Raw genomic sequence first — 17,663 nt, 5'->3', positions numbered from 1 at the left:
GTAAATGCAAATTGGTTAACTAAGGCAGTATTTCTCAACTGGGTCCTGGAGTACCCCTTGTCAGTCAGGTTTTCAGGTTATCCACAATGAATATGCATGAAAGAAATTTGCATATAATGGAGGCAGTGCATGCAAATCAAGCTTATGCATATTCATTGTGGATATCCTGAAAACCTGACTGGCAAGGGGGTTCGCCAGGACCGAGTTGAGAAACACTGAACTAAGGTGCAAAGACATTTGTGCTGCAGAACTGTACATGTATTACAATTGAATACCTAATTAGGAGCTCTTTCACTAAACTACACAAAGAAATGGGTTTAGTTCTTTCTTATGCGAGTCTTTCCTGATGCTAAACCCATTTCTATGTACAGGACTTAGGCCTGGATTCTCTATATGGCGCAGGTAGACAAACACATTTTAAACTACGTTTATCACTGATTTTCAAGGTGCCGGAATTACATTACTGTAGATGCTTTACGGCACCTAACGCTATTGTAGGCATGGCTAATGCTGGAAGTGGCATTAGGCATTGTAAGGCGCTATTCTCATTAAAGGTAGGCGCCAGAAATATAGGACTGGAAAACCCTGGCCTATATTTCTGGTGCCTACCTTTGCCGGTGGTGCGATTCTGTAAGTGGTGCCATCTTGTGATTGACACTCAGTCAGCAACTGCTTTTAAGGTGGCTGCCGACAAAATCTGTTCCATGCTTTTTTAAAAAAAATATTATTTATTAAATATCTCAAAAACAAATTACATCACTACCTGCAAGGTGACCTGGCATGCCTGACTGACTAGTCACATAACATGCTATGACATGTTCTCATACCGCTTCTCCCGTCCAAACCATTTTCCGTGATAATATGAAAGCGCAGAAACCTTTTGAAGAACCCTCGTGTTTGTGTGTCCATTAAAATAACTAACACAAGTGCACAAACTGTCTCCTGTGTTAAGTCTGCATTATAAATTTAATGAGGGTTAATGTTAATGTGCTAACTGAATAGTGCTTCCATGCTTGTTCTCTGCTCCTGGCATGCCCTCCTAAATAAATAAATATTGCACGAAGAGGACAAAAATTAGTGCAGAATGTTTTAGTGCAGGGATCTCAAAGTCCCTCCTTGAGGGCCGCAATCCAATCGGGTTTTCAGGATTTCCCCAATGAATATGCATTGAAAGCAGTGCGTGCACATAGATCTCATGCATATTCATTGGGGAAAACCTGACTGGATTACGGCCCTCAAGGAGGGACTTTGAGACCCCTGTTTGAGTGCATCCTGCATTAGGCTATTTTTGCTGCAATATCCCCTCTTTTATCAAGCCTTGCTGCTGAACAGTGTGGACTAAATGCCAAGCCACCCATTTTATTCCTATGAGCAACTCAGCATTTAGCTCATACTGCTCAGCAGCACAGCATAATAAAAAAGGAGGATGGGGGGTATGTGCGCATTAGTGCTCATTGCAGCTTAGTAAAAGGGTTCCTTAATAAATTTAAAAAACAAACAAACAACCTAACAAAAAACCCCAACAAAGGAAAATATTATATTATGCCAATATTTGTATTCCGCCTATACTTTGTCAATTCTAGGATGGATTCCACTGAATAGGAGCTGAATCAATTAATTCAGGAACCATGAAGCACCACAACAAACATATTGCAAATTAAATATCAGCTATTAAGATTACAAAATAAGTATGTTTTTAACTTACGGACTCTAAAATAATTATTACAAGATCTTAAAGGGCTCCTTTTACAAAGGCGCACGGAATAGCACGCACTAGCCACTATCACCTCCTCTTGAACAGGCGGTAGTTTTTCGGGTAGCGTACGCTAATCCGGTGCTTACGCTAAAAACGTTAGCACACCTTTGTAAAAGGAGCCCATAGTAATTGGAAGATGATTCCATAAGTCAACCTTATGATACTGAACAGGTGAAGAATGGTTGAAGAATGGTCTGAAATTTGGCAGCTAAAATTTAATGCTAAGAAATGCAAGTTAATGCATTAGGGCTGCAAAAATCCAAAGAAACAGTGCAGTTTAGGGGGGTGAAGAACTTTTGTGCACGACAGAAGCTGGACTTAGTTGTGATTGTATGTAATGATCTGAAGGTGGCCAAACAGGTTGAAAAGGTGACAGTGAAAGCTAGAAGGATGCTAGGGTGCATAGGAAGAGGTATGTATAAGACTCTGGTGAGACCTCGTTTAGAATATTGTGTACAATTCTGGAGACCGCATCATCAAAAAGATATAAAAAGAATTGAGTCGGTCCAGAGGAAGGGTACTAAAATGGTGCGTGGTCTTCATCATAAGGCGTATAGGGACAGACTTAAAGATCTCAATATGTATACTTTAGAGTTTAGAGGAAAGGCGGGAGAGGGGAGATATGATAAGAGACATTTAAATCCAAAATCTAAGAAAAATGTTATTTGCCAGAGTGGTGGAAGTACCTGCTGAAAACCATTTACTCAAAAGTGGAGAAAAAGCCTCAACCATCAATAATATGCAGACGGCAACCCAATGAGTTTTTAAGCCATTCTTATTCTGTTTCATGGGCAAAAAACTCCACTACAATCAAAATGTCATTTTCAAAAACAGGGAAACATCCCACCACTGTGCACAGGGAACAAGAAACAGAACAAGAGAACCAAAAAACTGTACTTAGCTTCACTGATGATCCATTACTCCATCCACTATCACGACGTTCCGGTCAATACACCACCAGCAGTCAAGTGAAGATAAGCAGGTGTATTTCCAACAAGGCTCTTGTTTTGCCAATCAGTGGCTGCATCAGGGAAATTCCATAACAAGCTCTTGTTCCTTCCAACTCCATCCAGCACTGGCAACAAAATGGCTCCTGGATTAAAGACTCCGCGTTCCATGATGTCATTTCCACCGGAGATCATTCACAACAAAAATCAAAAAACAATATTCAATAAAACGCACACCATTCCACTTTCTAGTTCAGCCCCTTGGGCCAGATTGTGTCCATAAAGAAAATCGACCTCTGTTCACTCTGATATAATTTAGTCTTCATGTCATCCCTCCGTGACGTCACTGGGATATGATCCATCACAAAGCATGTGAACTCAAAAGAATGTTGTTTATCCACACAGTGACGGGTTAATACATCTACTTGTCGTTTATGGGCGATGTTCGACCGATGTTCAAAGAGCCTGGACTTCAGGCTCAGCGCCGTGTGGCCAATATAAAACAAGCCACACGGGCATACAATAGCATATACCACCCCAATCGTCTCACATGTGGCACTGCAAGACCAGGCTCTTTGAATATCGGTCGTACATCGCCCATAAACGACATTTTCCCCGGAACCGAGATCAGACTCACTGGTCTGTAGTTTCCCGGATCACCTCTTGATCCCTATTTAAAGATGAGCGTAATGTTGGCTATCTTCCAATCCTCCGGGATCACGCCTATTTTCAGGGATAGATTGCAAATTTGCTGCAGTAGTTCCACTATTTCCTCCTTTAGTTCCTTCTAGCTGCCTGTGTACATCTTCAAGGCTCACTTCCATGGATGTTAATTTTTCTGGTTAAACTCCATTGAAGATTTGCTCAAGTTCCGGTATGTTGGATGTGTCTTCATTTGTAAATACAGACGAAAAGAACATGTTAAGTCTTTCTGCTACTTCTTTCTCCTCCTTCACCACTCCCTTCCTGTCTCCGTCATCCAGCGGTCCCACCTCCTCCCTAGCCGGCTGCTTCCCTTTAACACAGGGGTGTACAACCCGCGGGTCGCATGCGGCCCCGTGAAGAATTCTTTGCGGCCCCGCTCACAATGCGGTGTTTTCCTTGTGAAAAATTCTGTGCGGCCCCGCTCACGATGCGGTATTTTCCTCTGCCGGCTCCCTCTTCCGTCTTGCTACAGCGTTTGCTTAAAGCCGCGAGCAGCGTATCCTATGCGCCTCTTGTGGCTGACTGGGAAGTTTTCCCTTTGATGAGAAAGAAGAGACAGAGGAAGTGAGTTTCTTTGGAGCTTCAGGAGAAATTATTGGTGTTATATAAAAAACATAAAGCAACTCAAGACCCCAAATTTTGAAGTTGTTGCAGCAGGTGAAGGCAGAGTTCATTCATCTAAAAATAGAAGAGGTGAACTTTGCTTGCCAGCGGTTGCAACAGCAATTTTTTAAGTTTAAAAATAAATTGGAGCCACACACCAGGGCTTAGAATATCCAGATTAAAGAGGTGAGTGATAAATGCTATATACTGATTGGGAAATAGCTCACCATTTTCTGGCATATTATCTCTTTATATATGCAGAAATCTAAGGGGGGGGTTAGACAGAGTAACTGCCTGTTTAACTACTATTCAAATGTCAAGATTGTCTGAAATGGAGAGGGAATGGTTGCATTCTCTCATTATTGAAGCGGAAATCCTTAGTTCCGTTAAACATTTGAAATCTGGTTGGATGGTTTACAAAAAATTTGCAGCGAAACTGGGAGCCTATTACAGAGGGTGGCCAATGGCCTATTGGAAAGATCCTCTGCAGCTCCTATGAGAGAGGTGGGTATGTCTTTCTTTTTAAAGCCAGGAAAAGACCTTGCAGGGTGTGGCTCCTACCGCCCCATTTCTTTGCTGAATATTGATATTAAGATAATTGCAAACATTTTAGCTGACAGATTGGCTGGCAGACACTCTGACTTTATTTGTAAAAGGAGGTTGGGAAATAATATTAGACGTAATTTACATTTGATATAGGAGGCCCAGCACACCTGGATAGAAGCAGTGTTGTTATCAATCAATGCTGAAAAGGCTTTTGACAGGGTGTGCTGGGCCTTCCTGTTGCAAATATTGTCAAAAGTGGGAATTGGTGAGTGTTTCTCTCAGGGGTCAAAGCTATTTATACCTCTCCACAGGCGAGGATAAAGATCAGTGGAACTATCCTACCCTTTTGCAACAAATCTATAGATATCTATTTTGGTGGGACTGGATTTCAGTTCTTAAAATGAATATACTACTTTGCCTTCTGTTTTTATTTCAGGTGCTCCCAATTAGGTTACCCCACAAGGTGCTAAAACAGATCCAATGAGTGTTCCTGACCTTTATATAGGGCGAAAAATGTCCTAGACTTTTGTTAAGGGTGCTTGTCAGTAGCCAGGAGCAGGGGAGAAGGGCGATCCCCAATAAATTGTGGTACGACTGGGCATTGCAATTACGTTTTCTGGTAGATTGGGAATTTGGGATAGATAAACTTAGTGTCTGCTTGGAACAGAGTGCACAAATGGGAGAAAGAAAATCCAACGTAGTCTGCAGTAAACAACAGCAACCAGAAAACAACAAACAGACTGCAGACAATGTACAAGATGCAGGCGTTGTTTATTAGTAAATGCAGTAACATATACAACCCTTGGTTGGCTATAAGGTTGTATATGTTACTGCATTTACTAATAAACAACGCCTGCATCTTGTACATTGTCTGCAGTCTGTTTGTTGTTTTCTGCTTGGAACAGAGGCAATATCCCTATATACCACTTTTGCATTTGTTATGGACCTCCCATCTTCCAAAAGAAATTGAGAGTTGCCTGCACAATCTCTTTATGAAGCATTTACTACAGATTTGGGTCTCTTTCATATGAGATGGGGCAGGAATAGGAAGGTTTCTACATTGTCAGAAATTTGTAGTGAACCTATGTTTTCCATAGGATATGTGACAAACAAACAGAAAAAGCAAGCGAGATATCTGAATCAACCAACAGTTACATTTAGTCTCATAAAATCCAAACATATCTTTCATATAAAGTCCCACTGAAGTTACTTGATTTGGAATCAGATCTTTGAAATAAGGCCTTGACTAGGATCTCAGTTTCGGCTATCTGGAATGCCTTTTTCAGGGAACAAACAAGTAACAAACAAGTAACTAAAAAATGAAAACTATATACTGTATATAATGATTTTGCAAAGTTAACATAGAAACATGATAGTAGATAAAGGGCAAATGGCCAAATGGCATCTAATCCGCCCATCCGCAGTAACCATTATCTCTTTCCCTCTCTGAGAGATTCCACATGCCTATGCCAAGCCCTCTTGAATTTAGACTTAGTCTTTGTCTCCACCCCTCTTCCGGGAGACTGATCCACACGTACCACTCTTTCTGTAAAAAAACTATTTCTTTAGATTACTCCTGAGCCTATTACCTCTTAACTTCACCCTATGCCCTCTGATTGCAGTTTCCTTTCAAATGAAAAAGACTCGACTCATGCGCATTTACATTACGTAGGTATTTAAATGTCTATTATATCTCCCCTCTCCTGCATTTCTTACAGAGTATACAGATTGAGATCTTTAAGTCTGTCCCTTTACGCCTTATGATGAAGATCACGCCCCATTTTAGTAGCTTTCCTCTGGACCGACTCCGTCCTTTTTATATCTTTTTGAAGGTGTGGCCTCCAGAATTGTACACAATATTCTAAATGAGGTCTCAGGGGCATCAATATCTCCTTTTTCTTGCTGGTCATACCTCTCCCTCTGCAGCCTAGAATCCTTTTAGCTTTCGCCATCACCTTTTCAACCTGTTTGGCCATTTTAAGATCATCACATACAATCACACCCAAGTCCCGCTCTTCTGTCGTGCACATAAGTTCTTCACCCCCTAAACTGTACTGTTCCCTCGGGTTTTTGCAGACCAAATGCATGATCTTACATTTCTTAGCATTAAATTTTAGCTGCCAAATTCCAGACCATTCGTCAAGCTTCACCAGGTCTTTCTTCATGTTATTCACACCATCCGGTGTGTCTACTCTATTGCAGATTTTGATATCATCTGCAAAGAGGCAAATCTTACCCGACAACCCTTCAGCAATATCATTTATAAAAATGTTTAAAAAGAACAGGCCCAAGAACAGAACCTTGCCGCACACCACTGGTAACACCCCTTTCCTCAGAGCAATCTCCATTGATCACTACCCTCTGTCGCCTTCCACTCAACCAGTTCTTGACCCAACCCATCACTTTGGGACCCATCCTGAGGGCACTCAGTTTATTTATTAGACGTCTGTGTGGAACACTGTCAAAGGCTTTGCTAAAAGCTAAATACACATCTAGCGCACATCCTCTATCCAATTCTCTGGTCACCCAATCAAAGAAATTGATCAGATTTGTCTGACAAGACCTACCTCTAGTGAATTATATAATTATTATTTTACTTTTTATCTTTTTTTTTAGCATTGTAAACCAGCCAGATACATGTTGATGGTCGGTATATTAAACTCAATAAAACTTGAAACTTGAATCCATGTTGCCTCCTGTAATTCACAGGCTTCCAGAAACTTGACCATTCTCTGTTTTAAAAGCATTTCCATTAATTTGCTTCCCACAGAAGTCAGACTTACCGGCCTGTAATTCCCTACTTCTTCCTTAATTATACTTATGTGGAGAGGGCCCACATCCGCCCTTCTCCATTCCTCTGGTACCACTCCTGACTTTAGAGAATCGTTGAAATGGTCAGTCAGTGGAGCTACCAGAACTTCTCCTTCAGCACCCTTGGCTGTACACCATCTGGCCCCATCGCTTTATCTACCTTTATTTTAGCTAGCCCCTCACGAACACAACCCTTTGAAAACCATCAAGGTCTATTACTCCTCCATCCCTATTCACGTTTGTCTTCTGCAGTCCTGTTCCCGGCGCTTCAGCTATGAACACAGAACAGAAATATTTGTTAAGCAATTTGGCCTTTTCTTTATCAGCTTCTACATATTCCTCCCCTTCACCTTTGAGTCTCACAATGCCACTATTGCACTTCTTCCTATCACTAATATATAAAAAAAATTTCTTGTCTCCCCATTTTACCGTATCAGCTTTTTTTTCTTCCATTTGTATCTTTGCTTTCCTGACTACACGACCAGTTTCTCTTAACTTTTCCAGATATTTTTGCCTGACTTCCTCTTTCTGCGATCTTTTATAGTTTATGAAAGCTAACCTTTTATTCCTTACCTTCTCAGCTACTACTTTTGAGAACCATAACAGCCTTTTATTCCTCTTACTTTTACTTACTTGCCTCACAAAAAGGTTTGTTGCCCTTACAATCATTCCTTTCAATTTTGCCCACTGCATTTCCACTTGTGTTAATGAGTGATATGTGAAACGCCGAGTGCAAATGGTATTATAAGGCACAATTTGAGACCGGGAAAATCCACGTTATGAGAATGCTTAATAGAGGCACGAAGGGATAAAAGAATCAATATACATAGCTAAGTACAGATCGTAGCAAAAATACAAATCTGAAACAAATAGTGCCAAGTGTGTACATCTAAATACAAAGATAAGGCGATTAAATTACAGGAACAAACAATTTGTGTTAATATAAAGAAGCTCACGGCTTGAAAGAGGAAACCAAAGTCCTACTGTGTTGGCGTCTTCAGGGAGTCAGTGCGCCAAAACACACACATGTACCGTGGGGTAAAGTTAAAGCTGGAGCTTAATGAATGTTAGTGAGTGATATGTAATAGTGCCTAAAATCCTGCCCAGAGGAGGGGCCTTAGGCATCTGAACCAATCAGGGCCTTAGGTTCCTCTCAGTTCATCCCAGGATGCACCAGAAAGGAGAAGGCGGGCCTGTCAGCCGGATGGAGCAGACATCCCTCTGGCTGTCCTTCAGTTTCAGGGGGCGGGGGGCTCTCAAGGGTGGATGTGGGGGACAGAGGATAGAGGACACCTGCGACAGGAGGGAGTGGGCATCCCCCCTGCCATCTTTCAGTTTAAAGCAGTGGTCTCAAACTCACGGTCCAGGGGCCACATGCGGCCCGCCAGGTACTATTTTGCGGCCTGTGGTCTATACTAGTGCTGCCTGCTCTTTGCAGCGTTCTCTGGCTTCCCCCCTGACCTCCTGCTCTTCTATAGTGATCCTTGCAGGCTGCCGTCATTCTCAGCAGCACGTTTCCTCTGCTGCGATCCTGCCCCTGAAGTCAGAGGAGGGGCAGGACTGCGACAGAGGGAACGTGCTACGGAGGCCGATGGCAGCCTGCAAAGAACACTACAGCACCGGCGATCCTCTCTACAGACTGCGGTAATTAGCTGAAAGTATGACTGGGAGGCCAGGGGGGAAGCTGGAGGATGCTGCAAAGAAGGGGGAACATGCAGGCCTTTGGGGAGGGGGGAAGATTTATAAACTACTAGCTGATGCCCCGGCGTTGCACGGGTATTTAATTATAGCAATAACACTGTAAATGGATTCAAATAAAGATACTTTATAGTGGTGAATGAAATTATTTTTTTACAGCTTTATAAAAAGTACAATATTCAAATTACAATGTGAAATATTTGACAAAATGAATACAATACAACTAACACAAAACTTGATTATAAACAACATTTTTAGTTTCACCTCCAGGAGCAAGAACATATAAATTCTTGGGTGAAGAGACCCCCAGAACATATCACCCCAGTTAGTGAGAGATCTGCATACCAAGTTTCGTTCAACTCGATCAAGCCATTTTAGATTTACTGTGAGAATGGCCGCTGTTTACATTTTTTCCATTGACATGAATGGGTGAAATCTGATGTTCTGTTTGTAGCTCCGCCCACGTGTGCAGATGGGCCGTGAGACCCCCAGAACATATCACCCCAGGTAGTGAGGGATCTGCATACCAAGTTTTGTTCAAATCGGTCAAGCCGTTTTTGAATTACTGTGAGAATGGGAGCGTTTTACTTTTTTTCCATTGACATGAATGGGTGAAATCTGATGTTCTGTTTGTAGCTCCGCCCACGTGTGCAGGTGGGCCGCGAGACCCCCACAACATATCACCCCAGGTAGTTGGAATTACTGTGAGAATGGCAGCTTTTTACATTTTTTCCATTGACATGAATGGGTGAAATCTGATTTTCTGTTTGTAGCTCTGCCCACGTGTGCAGGTGGGCCGCGAGACCCCCAGAATATATCACCCCAGGTAGTGAGGGATCTGCATACCAAGTTTCTGTCAAATCGGTCAAGCCGTTTTTGAATTACTGTGAGAATGGCAGCTCTTTACATTTTTTCCATTGACATGAATGGGTGAAATCTGATTTTCTGTTTGTAGCTCCACCCACGTGTGCAGGTGGGCCGTGAGACCCCAGAACATATCACCCCAGGTAGTGAGGGATCTGCATACCAAGTTTCGTTCAAATCGGTCCCACAGCTTTTTACATTTTTCCCATTGACTTGAATGGGTGAAATCAGATTTTCTGTTTGTAGCTCCGCCCATGTGTGCAGGTGGGCTGCGAGACCCCCAGAACATATCACCCCAGGTAGTGAGGGATCTGCATACCAAGTTTCGTTCAAATCGGTCCCACAGCTTTTTACATTTTTTCCATTGACTTGAATGGGTGAAATCTGATTTTCTGTTTGTAGCTCCGCCCATGTGTGCAGGTGGGCCGCGAGACCCCCAGAACATATCACCCCAGGTAGTAAGGGATCTGCATACCAAGTTTCGTTCAAATCGGTCCCACAGCTTTTTACATTTTTTCCATTGACGTGAATGGGTGAAATCTGATTTTCTGTTTGTAGCTCCGCCCACGTGTGCAGGTGGGCCGCGAGACCCCCAGAACATATCACCCCAGGTAGTGAGGGATCTGCATACCAATTTGCGTTCAAATCGGTCCCACAGCTTTTTACATTTTTTCCATTGACTTGAATGGGTGAAATCTGATTTTCTGTTTGTAGCTCCGCCCACGTGTGCAGGTGGGCCGCGAGACCCCCAGAACATATCACCCCAGGTAGTGAGGGATCTGCATACCAAGTATCGTTCAAATCGGTCCCACAGCTTTTTACATTTTTTCCATTGACGTGAATGGGTGAAATCTGATTTTCTGTTTGTAGCTCCGCCCACGTGTGCAGGTGGGCCGCGAGACCCCCAGAACATATCACCCCAGGTAGTGAGGGATCTGCATACCAATTTGCGTTCAAATCGGTCCCACAGCTTTTTACATTTTTTCCATTGACTTGAATGGGTGAAATATGATTTTCTGTTTGTAGCTCCGCCCACGTGTGCAGGTGGGCTGCGAGACCCCCAGAACATATCACCCCAGGTAGTGAGGGATCTGCATACCAAGTTTCGTTCAAATCGGTCCCACAGCTTTTTACATTTTTCCCATTGACTTGAATGGGTGAAATCTGATTTTCTGTTTGTAGCTCCGCCCATGTGTGCAGGTGGGCCGCGAGACCCCCAGAACATATCACCCCAGGTAGTGAGGGATCTGCATACCAAGTTTCGTTCAAATCGGTCCCACAGCTTTTTACATTTTTTCCATTGACTTGAATGGGTGAAATCTGATTTTCTGTTTGTAGCTCCACCCACGTGTGCAGGTGGGCCGCGAGACCCCCAGAACATATCACCCTAGGTAGTGAGGGATCTGCATACCAAGTTTCGTTCAAATCGGTCCCACAGCTTTTTACATTTTTTCCATTGACGTGAATGGGTGAAATCTGATTTTCTGTTTGTAGCTCCGCCCACGTGTGCAGGTGGGCCGCGAGACCCCCAGAACATATCACCCCAGGTGGTGAGGGATCTGCATACCAATTTGCGTTCAAATCGGTCCCACAGCTTTTTACATTTTTTCCATTGACTTGAATGGGTGAAATCAGATTTTCTGTTTGTAGCTCCGCCCATGTGTGCAGGTGGGCCGCGAGACCCCCAGAACATATCACCCCAGGTAGTGAGGGATCTGCATACCAAGTTTCGTTCAAATCGGGCAAGCCGTTTTTGCGTTGGCAGCTTTTTACATTTTTTCCATTGACATGAATGGGTGAAATCTGATTTTCTGTTTGTAGCTCCGCCCACGTGTGCAGGTGGGCCGCGAGACCCCCAGAACATATCATCCCAGGTAGCGAGGGATCTGCATACCAAGTTTCGTTCAAATCGGTCAAGCCGTTTTTGCGTGATCGCGGCACATACACACATACACACACACATACACACATACATACCTCCGATTTTATATATATATAGAAGATAAAGAGTTTTACCTCATGCAAAATTGTCATTTCTTTAATAAGACATTAACTATTTTTTCTGTGGCCCTCCAAATACCTATAAATCCAAAATGTGGCCCTGCAAAAGGTTTGAGTTTTAGACCACTGGTTTAAAGGTATGGGGGTGGCGGGTTGTCGGAGAGCTGGGAGACTCCGGCGGCAGGGGGAGTAGGCATCCCTCATGCTGTCTTTCAGTTTAAATGTACGGGAGGGGGGGTTGTGGGGGATTGTCAGGGGACCCCAGCGGTGGTAGGAGGAAATGGGCATTCCACCTGCTGATCTTGTACAGGGTTTTGGGGGGGGGGGGGGCAATAGCAGTGGATGAGGGGTGGGAATCGGTGGGAGGGGGGACTTTTCGTTCTGCTACTCTGTCTGCCGGTTAATCAGCTGAGCCAGTAGGACTCAGGGAGACCTGCATCTCAGTTGATTAGTGCAAGGAGAGTAGCTTTGACAGAAGGGAGGAGCTGTGCTTGGCGTTTGCTCTTCTGAGCATGCACCAGGCACAGTTCCTCCCATTCTTTACTGGCAATTCTCTGCATAAATAGCGTGCATATAATTTGAATGTCGCTCCTATTATGGCCACTACATTGACTTGCTGGATTTTACTGGTGAGTTTAGAGAATCAAGCCGGGGGGGCCTCAGGTCAGGTTTAGGAACCATTGCTCTAGAACAGTGTATCACAAACTGTGTGCCATGGCATGCCAGTGTGCCTCCTGAGATTTCAGGTGTGCCGCGACACACACTGGGAAGAAGGAGAATCGTCTTACTCACTGTGAGAGGCACGTCCTGTAGGCAGTCAGCCGGTGTGAATGACCCTCTTCCTCCTCGCCGGTGTCTCTCCTGTTCTCCCTGCACCTTTCTTCTTCAACGATCCCCCAACCAAAGTGGGTTGTAGCCAGTTGGGCCTCCGCGCATATGTGGACATCGACGTGATGATGTCACACATGGGCATGACATCATCGCATCGACATTCGCGCGCACTTTGGTGCCTTCTGGCCAGGGCACTGGATTTAGTGTGCCACCAGCCAAGAGTTTGCGAGAGAATGCTCTAGAAGATCTTCTAACTCTCAGTTGGTTTTACGGTGCCACTTGTGTTTTAATTTATGGTTTTCTTATTGTAGAAGGTGGCTGTCTTTACATAGTGATGGATTATTGCGAAGGTGGAGACCTCTTCAAAAGAATAAATGCTCAAAAAGGTGTTTTGTTTTCAGAAGATCAGGTAAGCAAATCAGTTTGAGATTTGTATTGTAAAGAGCAGCATTAAACCAGGGTGGATTTGATTTTAAATCACTAGTCAGAAAGACTTTAATTAAATCATAGTTTCTACAGAAAGGTTTCACTTTTTCATTTTTACTGCTTGCTCCTCTCTCCTCACACTTACCGTATATTTCGGATCATAAGACGCACCTGACCATAAAACGCACCCACCTGTAGAGGAGGAAAAACCAAGAAAAAAAAATTTGGTTCAGAATTTTTTTCTTCTTGGTTTTTCCTCCTCTACACGTAGGTGCGTCTGGTGCATCTGGTGCTGGGAAGCCCACAGCCTGAAGCAGCCTGCAGCCCAAAGCCCGAAACAGCCTGCAGTCCAAAGCCTGAAGCCGTCCACATCCCCCTCCCCGGTACCTTTTTTAAGTGGCAGTGGTCCAGCGCGGTCTCCTGCTGGACGGCTGCCTCTTTGCAGAGTGATGCACAACGCTCGCCTCCTCTGTATCTTCCTCTTCCTCTTCCTCACTATGCCTCTCCTCTCTGGGCCAGTTCTCTGCTTCCTGCCCACCATTCACACTCGGATCACGCTGCCCCAGGGGTCGTGTCAGACTAGCTTTGAGCTTGCAGGGGATTGTGTCCGGTCCTTTGGTTTCCTCTCTCCCGTCTCTCCACTTGGCTCACACTCCCCTGTGGCCCGCTCTGATTTCCTGTCCTCTGTGTACTTTTCTGAATTCAGAGCTTCCACCATGATCTGCTCCAGTTCCTGGCCTTCTCCCTTTAGACAAAGCTCCGGCTCCCCGTCGTCCTCATCCCCCGCCATGCTGTGATTCTCGTCATCCAACTCGTTGTCCGTCGATTCTCCACCTAGTCCGGTAAAAGATACGGTGGCATTCTGCCAGACTCCTTCAGGATGTCATCTTAACAAGGCTCCTCCCCATTTTGCTGTCACTTAAGTTTTAAGAAACTTTGCGACTTCCCGCACCATGCATGCGTGAGTGTCTTCCTGCCAGCTCGCAGTACCTCAGTTCTTCTTTTTCCATGGAGTGCAGAAGTGCTTTTTTCTGGACTCCATCCAGTCTGCATTGCTTTAACCCATAAAACAACGTTTTATGTCTTTGAGTGGCCATTGGCCATTTTTTCTTCTTTTTTATTATCTTTGTTTTGAAAAAAAGTAAAAAAATAAAATTTCTTTTTTCTTCACTTGGGCTTTTCTGCCTTCATGTTCTCCCTCAGCGGGCTTTTTTCCTTTCTCATCATTGAGCTTAATTTTGCTGCCACAATTTTTCCGTCCATATGGAAACTGTTGACCAGTTTTAAAAAGTGTTGTCGGTGCCAGCAGCCTGTTTCAATCACTGATCCGCATCGAGTTGACACCTGAGCATCGAGTTGACACCTGCACACACTGTTCCACCTTACAAAAGTGCTCAGTGAAGGCTCATCTTATAGAACAAGAGAAGATGTTCAGCTCAGCCATGGACACCAGGAAAAAATCAGAACCTTTGGTACTGGCGGTACCATCATCGGTATCAACATCAGACGAGATTCCAGCATCGGGGAAGCTAAGAAGCCATCCTCTTCCCAGCAAGTGTTGCTGGACTCTACAGTATCGAGTCCCTCGATGCAGGCCAAACGTCGATGCCATTGCTTTCCATCTCTGCAGGTTGTGTCTCCTTCAGGGCTTGCATCCTCATCAAGGTCATCCTCCCCTCGACCCCCTGCCACACTGATGGTATCAGCTGTTGAGCCAAGGGTACTGGTGCAACTCTTCAAGGAACAACTCAATGAGTTTTTTTGGAGGGAGATCGGTGACATGTTTAAATTGCACTTGACACCAGTTCTTACATCAACTCCCTCGGTACCGGTTCAGCCTAAGTATAGCACCTTGAGGCTGCAAGGTACTGATTCCAGATCTTCATCGAAGTGCTGGTCTACCTCTTATCGATCCTCCAGTAGACATTGCTGCTCTTCATTGAGGCATCAATCCTCGCCATTGCAGCGTCAATGCTCTTCATCGACTAGATGCTCTGCATCGAGGCATCGCCACTCTGCATCATATCGATCCCATATTTCCAGGGATAAAAGAACCTCTTGTCGCTCCTCTTTGTCATCTTCATTGGATCGGTACTGAAGACATTGAGTAACAACATCTCATCATTCTCTACTATAATCTTCATCTTACAGAGAGTTACCTGGAGTTCCTGCAGTTGATTCTGATCTCTTATGTCACCATACTGACTCAAGAGTGTGAGCCTACTTTGTCTGCTCCTGAGTCATATGGTATACCTTCAGATCCATCTCCTCCTCCTCCAAGATCTCCACCTGAAGGACTTTCATTTACTAAATATATTGGACAGTTGGGCAAAATTGTCATATTAGAGGCTGACACTAAGCCCAGAGCAGAGCTCATTGATGCCTTGGATTATGATGAGCCTCCTAAAGAACTTTTCAAGTTACCCTTGCATAATCTGCTTGATGAGGTATTCTTTAAAAACCAGGAGACTCCTCTTTCTGTCACTGCAGCCCCAAGAAAAATTGATAAGAACATAAGAATTGCCGCTGCTGGGTCAGACCAGTGGTCTATCGTGCCCAGCAGTCCACTCACGCGGCAGCCCCCAGGTCAAAGGCCAGTACCCTAACTGAGACTAGCCCTACCAGCGCACTTCTTGTTCAGCAGGAACCTGTCCAACCCTGTCTTGAATCCCTGGAGGGTGCTCTCTCCTACAACAGATTCTGGAATCTATCCCCTTTCAACTTTAGAGAGTGTCCTCTCATTCTCCCTACCTTGGAGAGGGTGAACAACCTGTCCTTATCTACTAAGTCTATCCCATTCAGTACCTTGAATGTTTCGATCATGTCCCCTCTCAATTTCCTCTGTTCGAGGGAGAAGAGGCCCAGTTTCTCCAATCTTTCATTGTACGACAGCTCCTCCAACCCCTTAACCATCTTGGTTGCTCTTCTCTGGACCCTCTCAAGTAGTACCATGTCCTTCTTCATGTATGGCGACCAGTGCTGTACGCAGTATTCCAGGTGAGGGCATACCATTGCCCGGTACAGCGGTATGATAACCTTCTCCGATCTGTTCGCAATCCCCTTCTTTATCATTCCTAGCATTCTGTTTGCCCTTTTTGCTGCCGCCGCACATTGTGCAGACGGCTTCATCGACTTGTTGATCAGAACTCCCAGGTCCCTTTCCTGGGAGGTCTCTCCAAATACTGCCCCGGACATCCTGTATTCATGCCTGAGACTTTTGTTACCGACATGCATCACTTTACACTTATCCACGTTGAACCTCATCTGCCATGTCAATGCCCATTCCTCGAGCCCTGGATATGACAAATCGCAACTACAACACCAATCATTGCTTGTGGAATAGACCCTTAAAAAATCTTCCAGTACCAGGGTTTATGCTTCTGCACCACCGGGGAGTGAGGGTCATACTATAGACAAATTGGTCACCATCTCTACCAAAACTCTGTTGGCCAATAGAGTCCTTAATTACAACTTCTATATGTTGTTTTATTTTAAACATCAGAAATTGACAGACTTTGAACAGTATATTCCCCCACAACATCTTACAGATTTTCAGCAAACTACTCATAGTCTCCTGCAAACCAGAAAATATATGGTAAGAATGCCATGTGATGCTTTTGAAATGTCAGCCAGAGCATCTGCCATGTCTGTTGCTATGATACGTTTTGCTTGGCTACGAGTCTCTGACATGGATATTTATCTTCAAGACCATTTAGCCAACATTCCATGCTCCAAAACCTGCTTCTTATTCTTATAAAAAAACAATACCCTGTAACTTTTTTTTCCAAGCCTCCACCACAGAAGAGACAAAAGCAGCAGAAACCTCAAAAGACCCAGTCTTCAGCTCCTCTAAAGCCTGCTCAGTCTTTTTGACGTGCTTCTGGCGAGCATGGCCACCATTTCTCCTTCTCAGCCTCTTCCCCAACCTATCGGAAGGTGACTAAAATTGTATCATTGACGTTGGACTCTCATCACGATGGATTTTTGGGTCCTCTTTCACATCACAACAGATATCCCATCTTCTTCAGGAAATAGAAGCTCTGCTTCAACAAAATGCCATAGAAGTAATTCCTCCTTCTCAATAAAATCAGGAGTTCTACTCCAGGTATTTTCTAATCCCAAAGAAGACGGAAGGTCTTTGACCAATTCACGACCTCTGAGACTTAAACAAATACCAAGTCAAAGAAAAGTTGTGCATGCTAACTCTAGGGACTTTATACCCTCTTATAGAATGAAATGAAGGGCTATGATCTCTGGACCTCAAAGAAGCTTACATGCATATATCCATACATCCTGCTCAGGGAAAGTTTCTGCATTTTTGCATAGCTCATCAACACTTCCAGTACAAAGTTCTGCCATTCTGCCTGGCTTCTTCTCTAAGAGTATTTGCCAAGTGCCTAGTGATCATGGCAGCAACCCTAAAAACTCACGGGTTTCAAATGTTTCCATATCTAGACGATTTGCTGCATCTTCTC

The 17,663-nt window shown here is 44.2% G+C and overlaps 1 protein-coding gene across 9 annotated transcripts in view; it reads left to right on the top strand.

Moving 5' to 3' along the window:
* Nucleotides 1–17,663, top strand: part of NEK1 (NIMA related kinase 1) — a 312,305-nt gene that overhangs the window by 770 nt on the left and 293,872 nt on the right. For all 9 annotated transcript variants that reach the window (XM_033942264.1, XM_033942234.1, XM_033942215.1 and 6 more), the window contains exon 3: nucleotides 13,074–13,171. In XM_033942264.1, coding sequence (XP_033798155.1) covers nucleotides 13,074–13,171 — 98 coding nt within the window. The remainder of the gene's footprint in view (nucleotides 1–13,073; nucleotides 13,172–17,663) is intronic.

The sequence above is a fragment of the Geotrypetes seraphini genome, chromosome 1, assembly GCF_902459505.1.
Source record: "Geotrypetes seraphini chromosome 1, aGeoSer1.1, whole genome shotgun sequence".
In the NCBI taxonomy this organism is placed as follows: Eukaryota; Metazoa; Chordata; class Amphibia; order Gymnophiona; family Dermophiidae; genus Geotrypetes; species Geotrypetes seraphini.
This window is presented reverse-complemented; position numbering and strand designations above follow the sequence as displayed.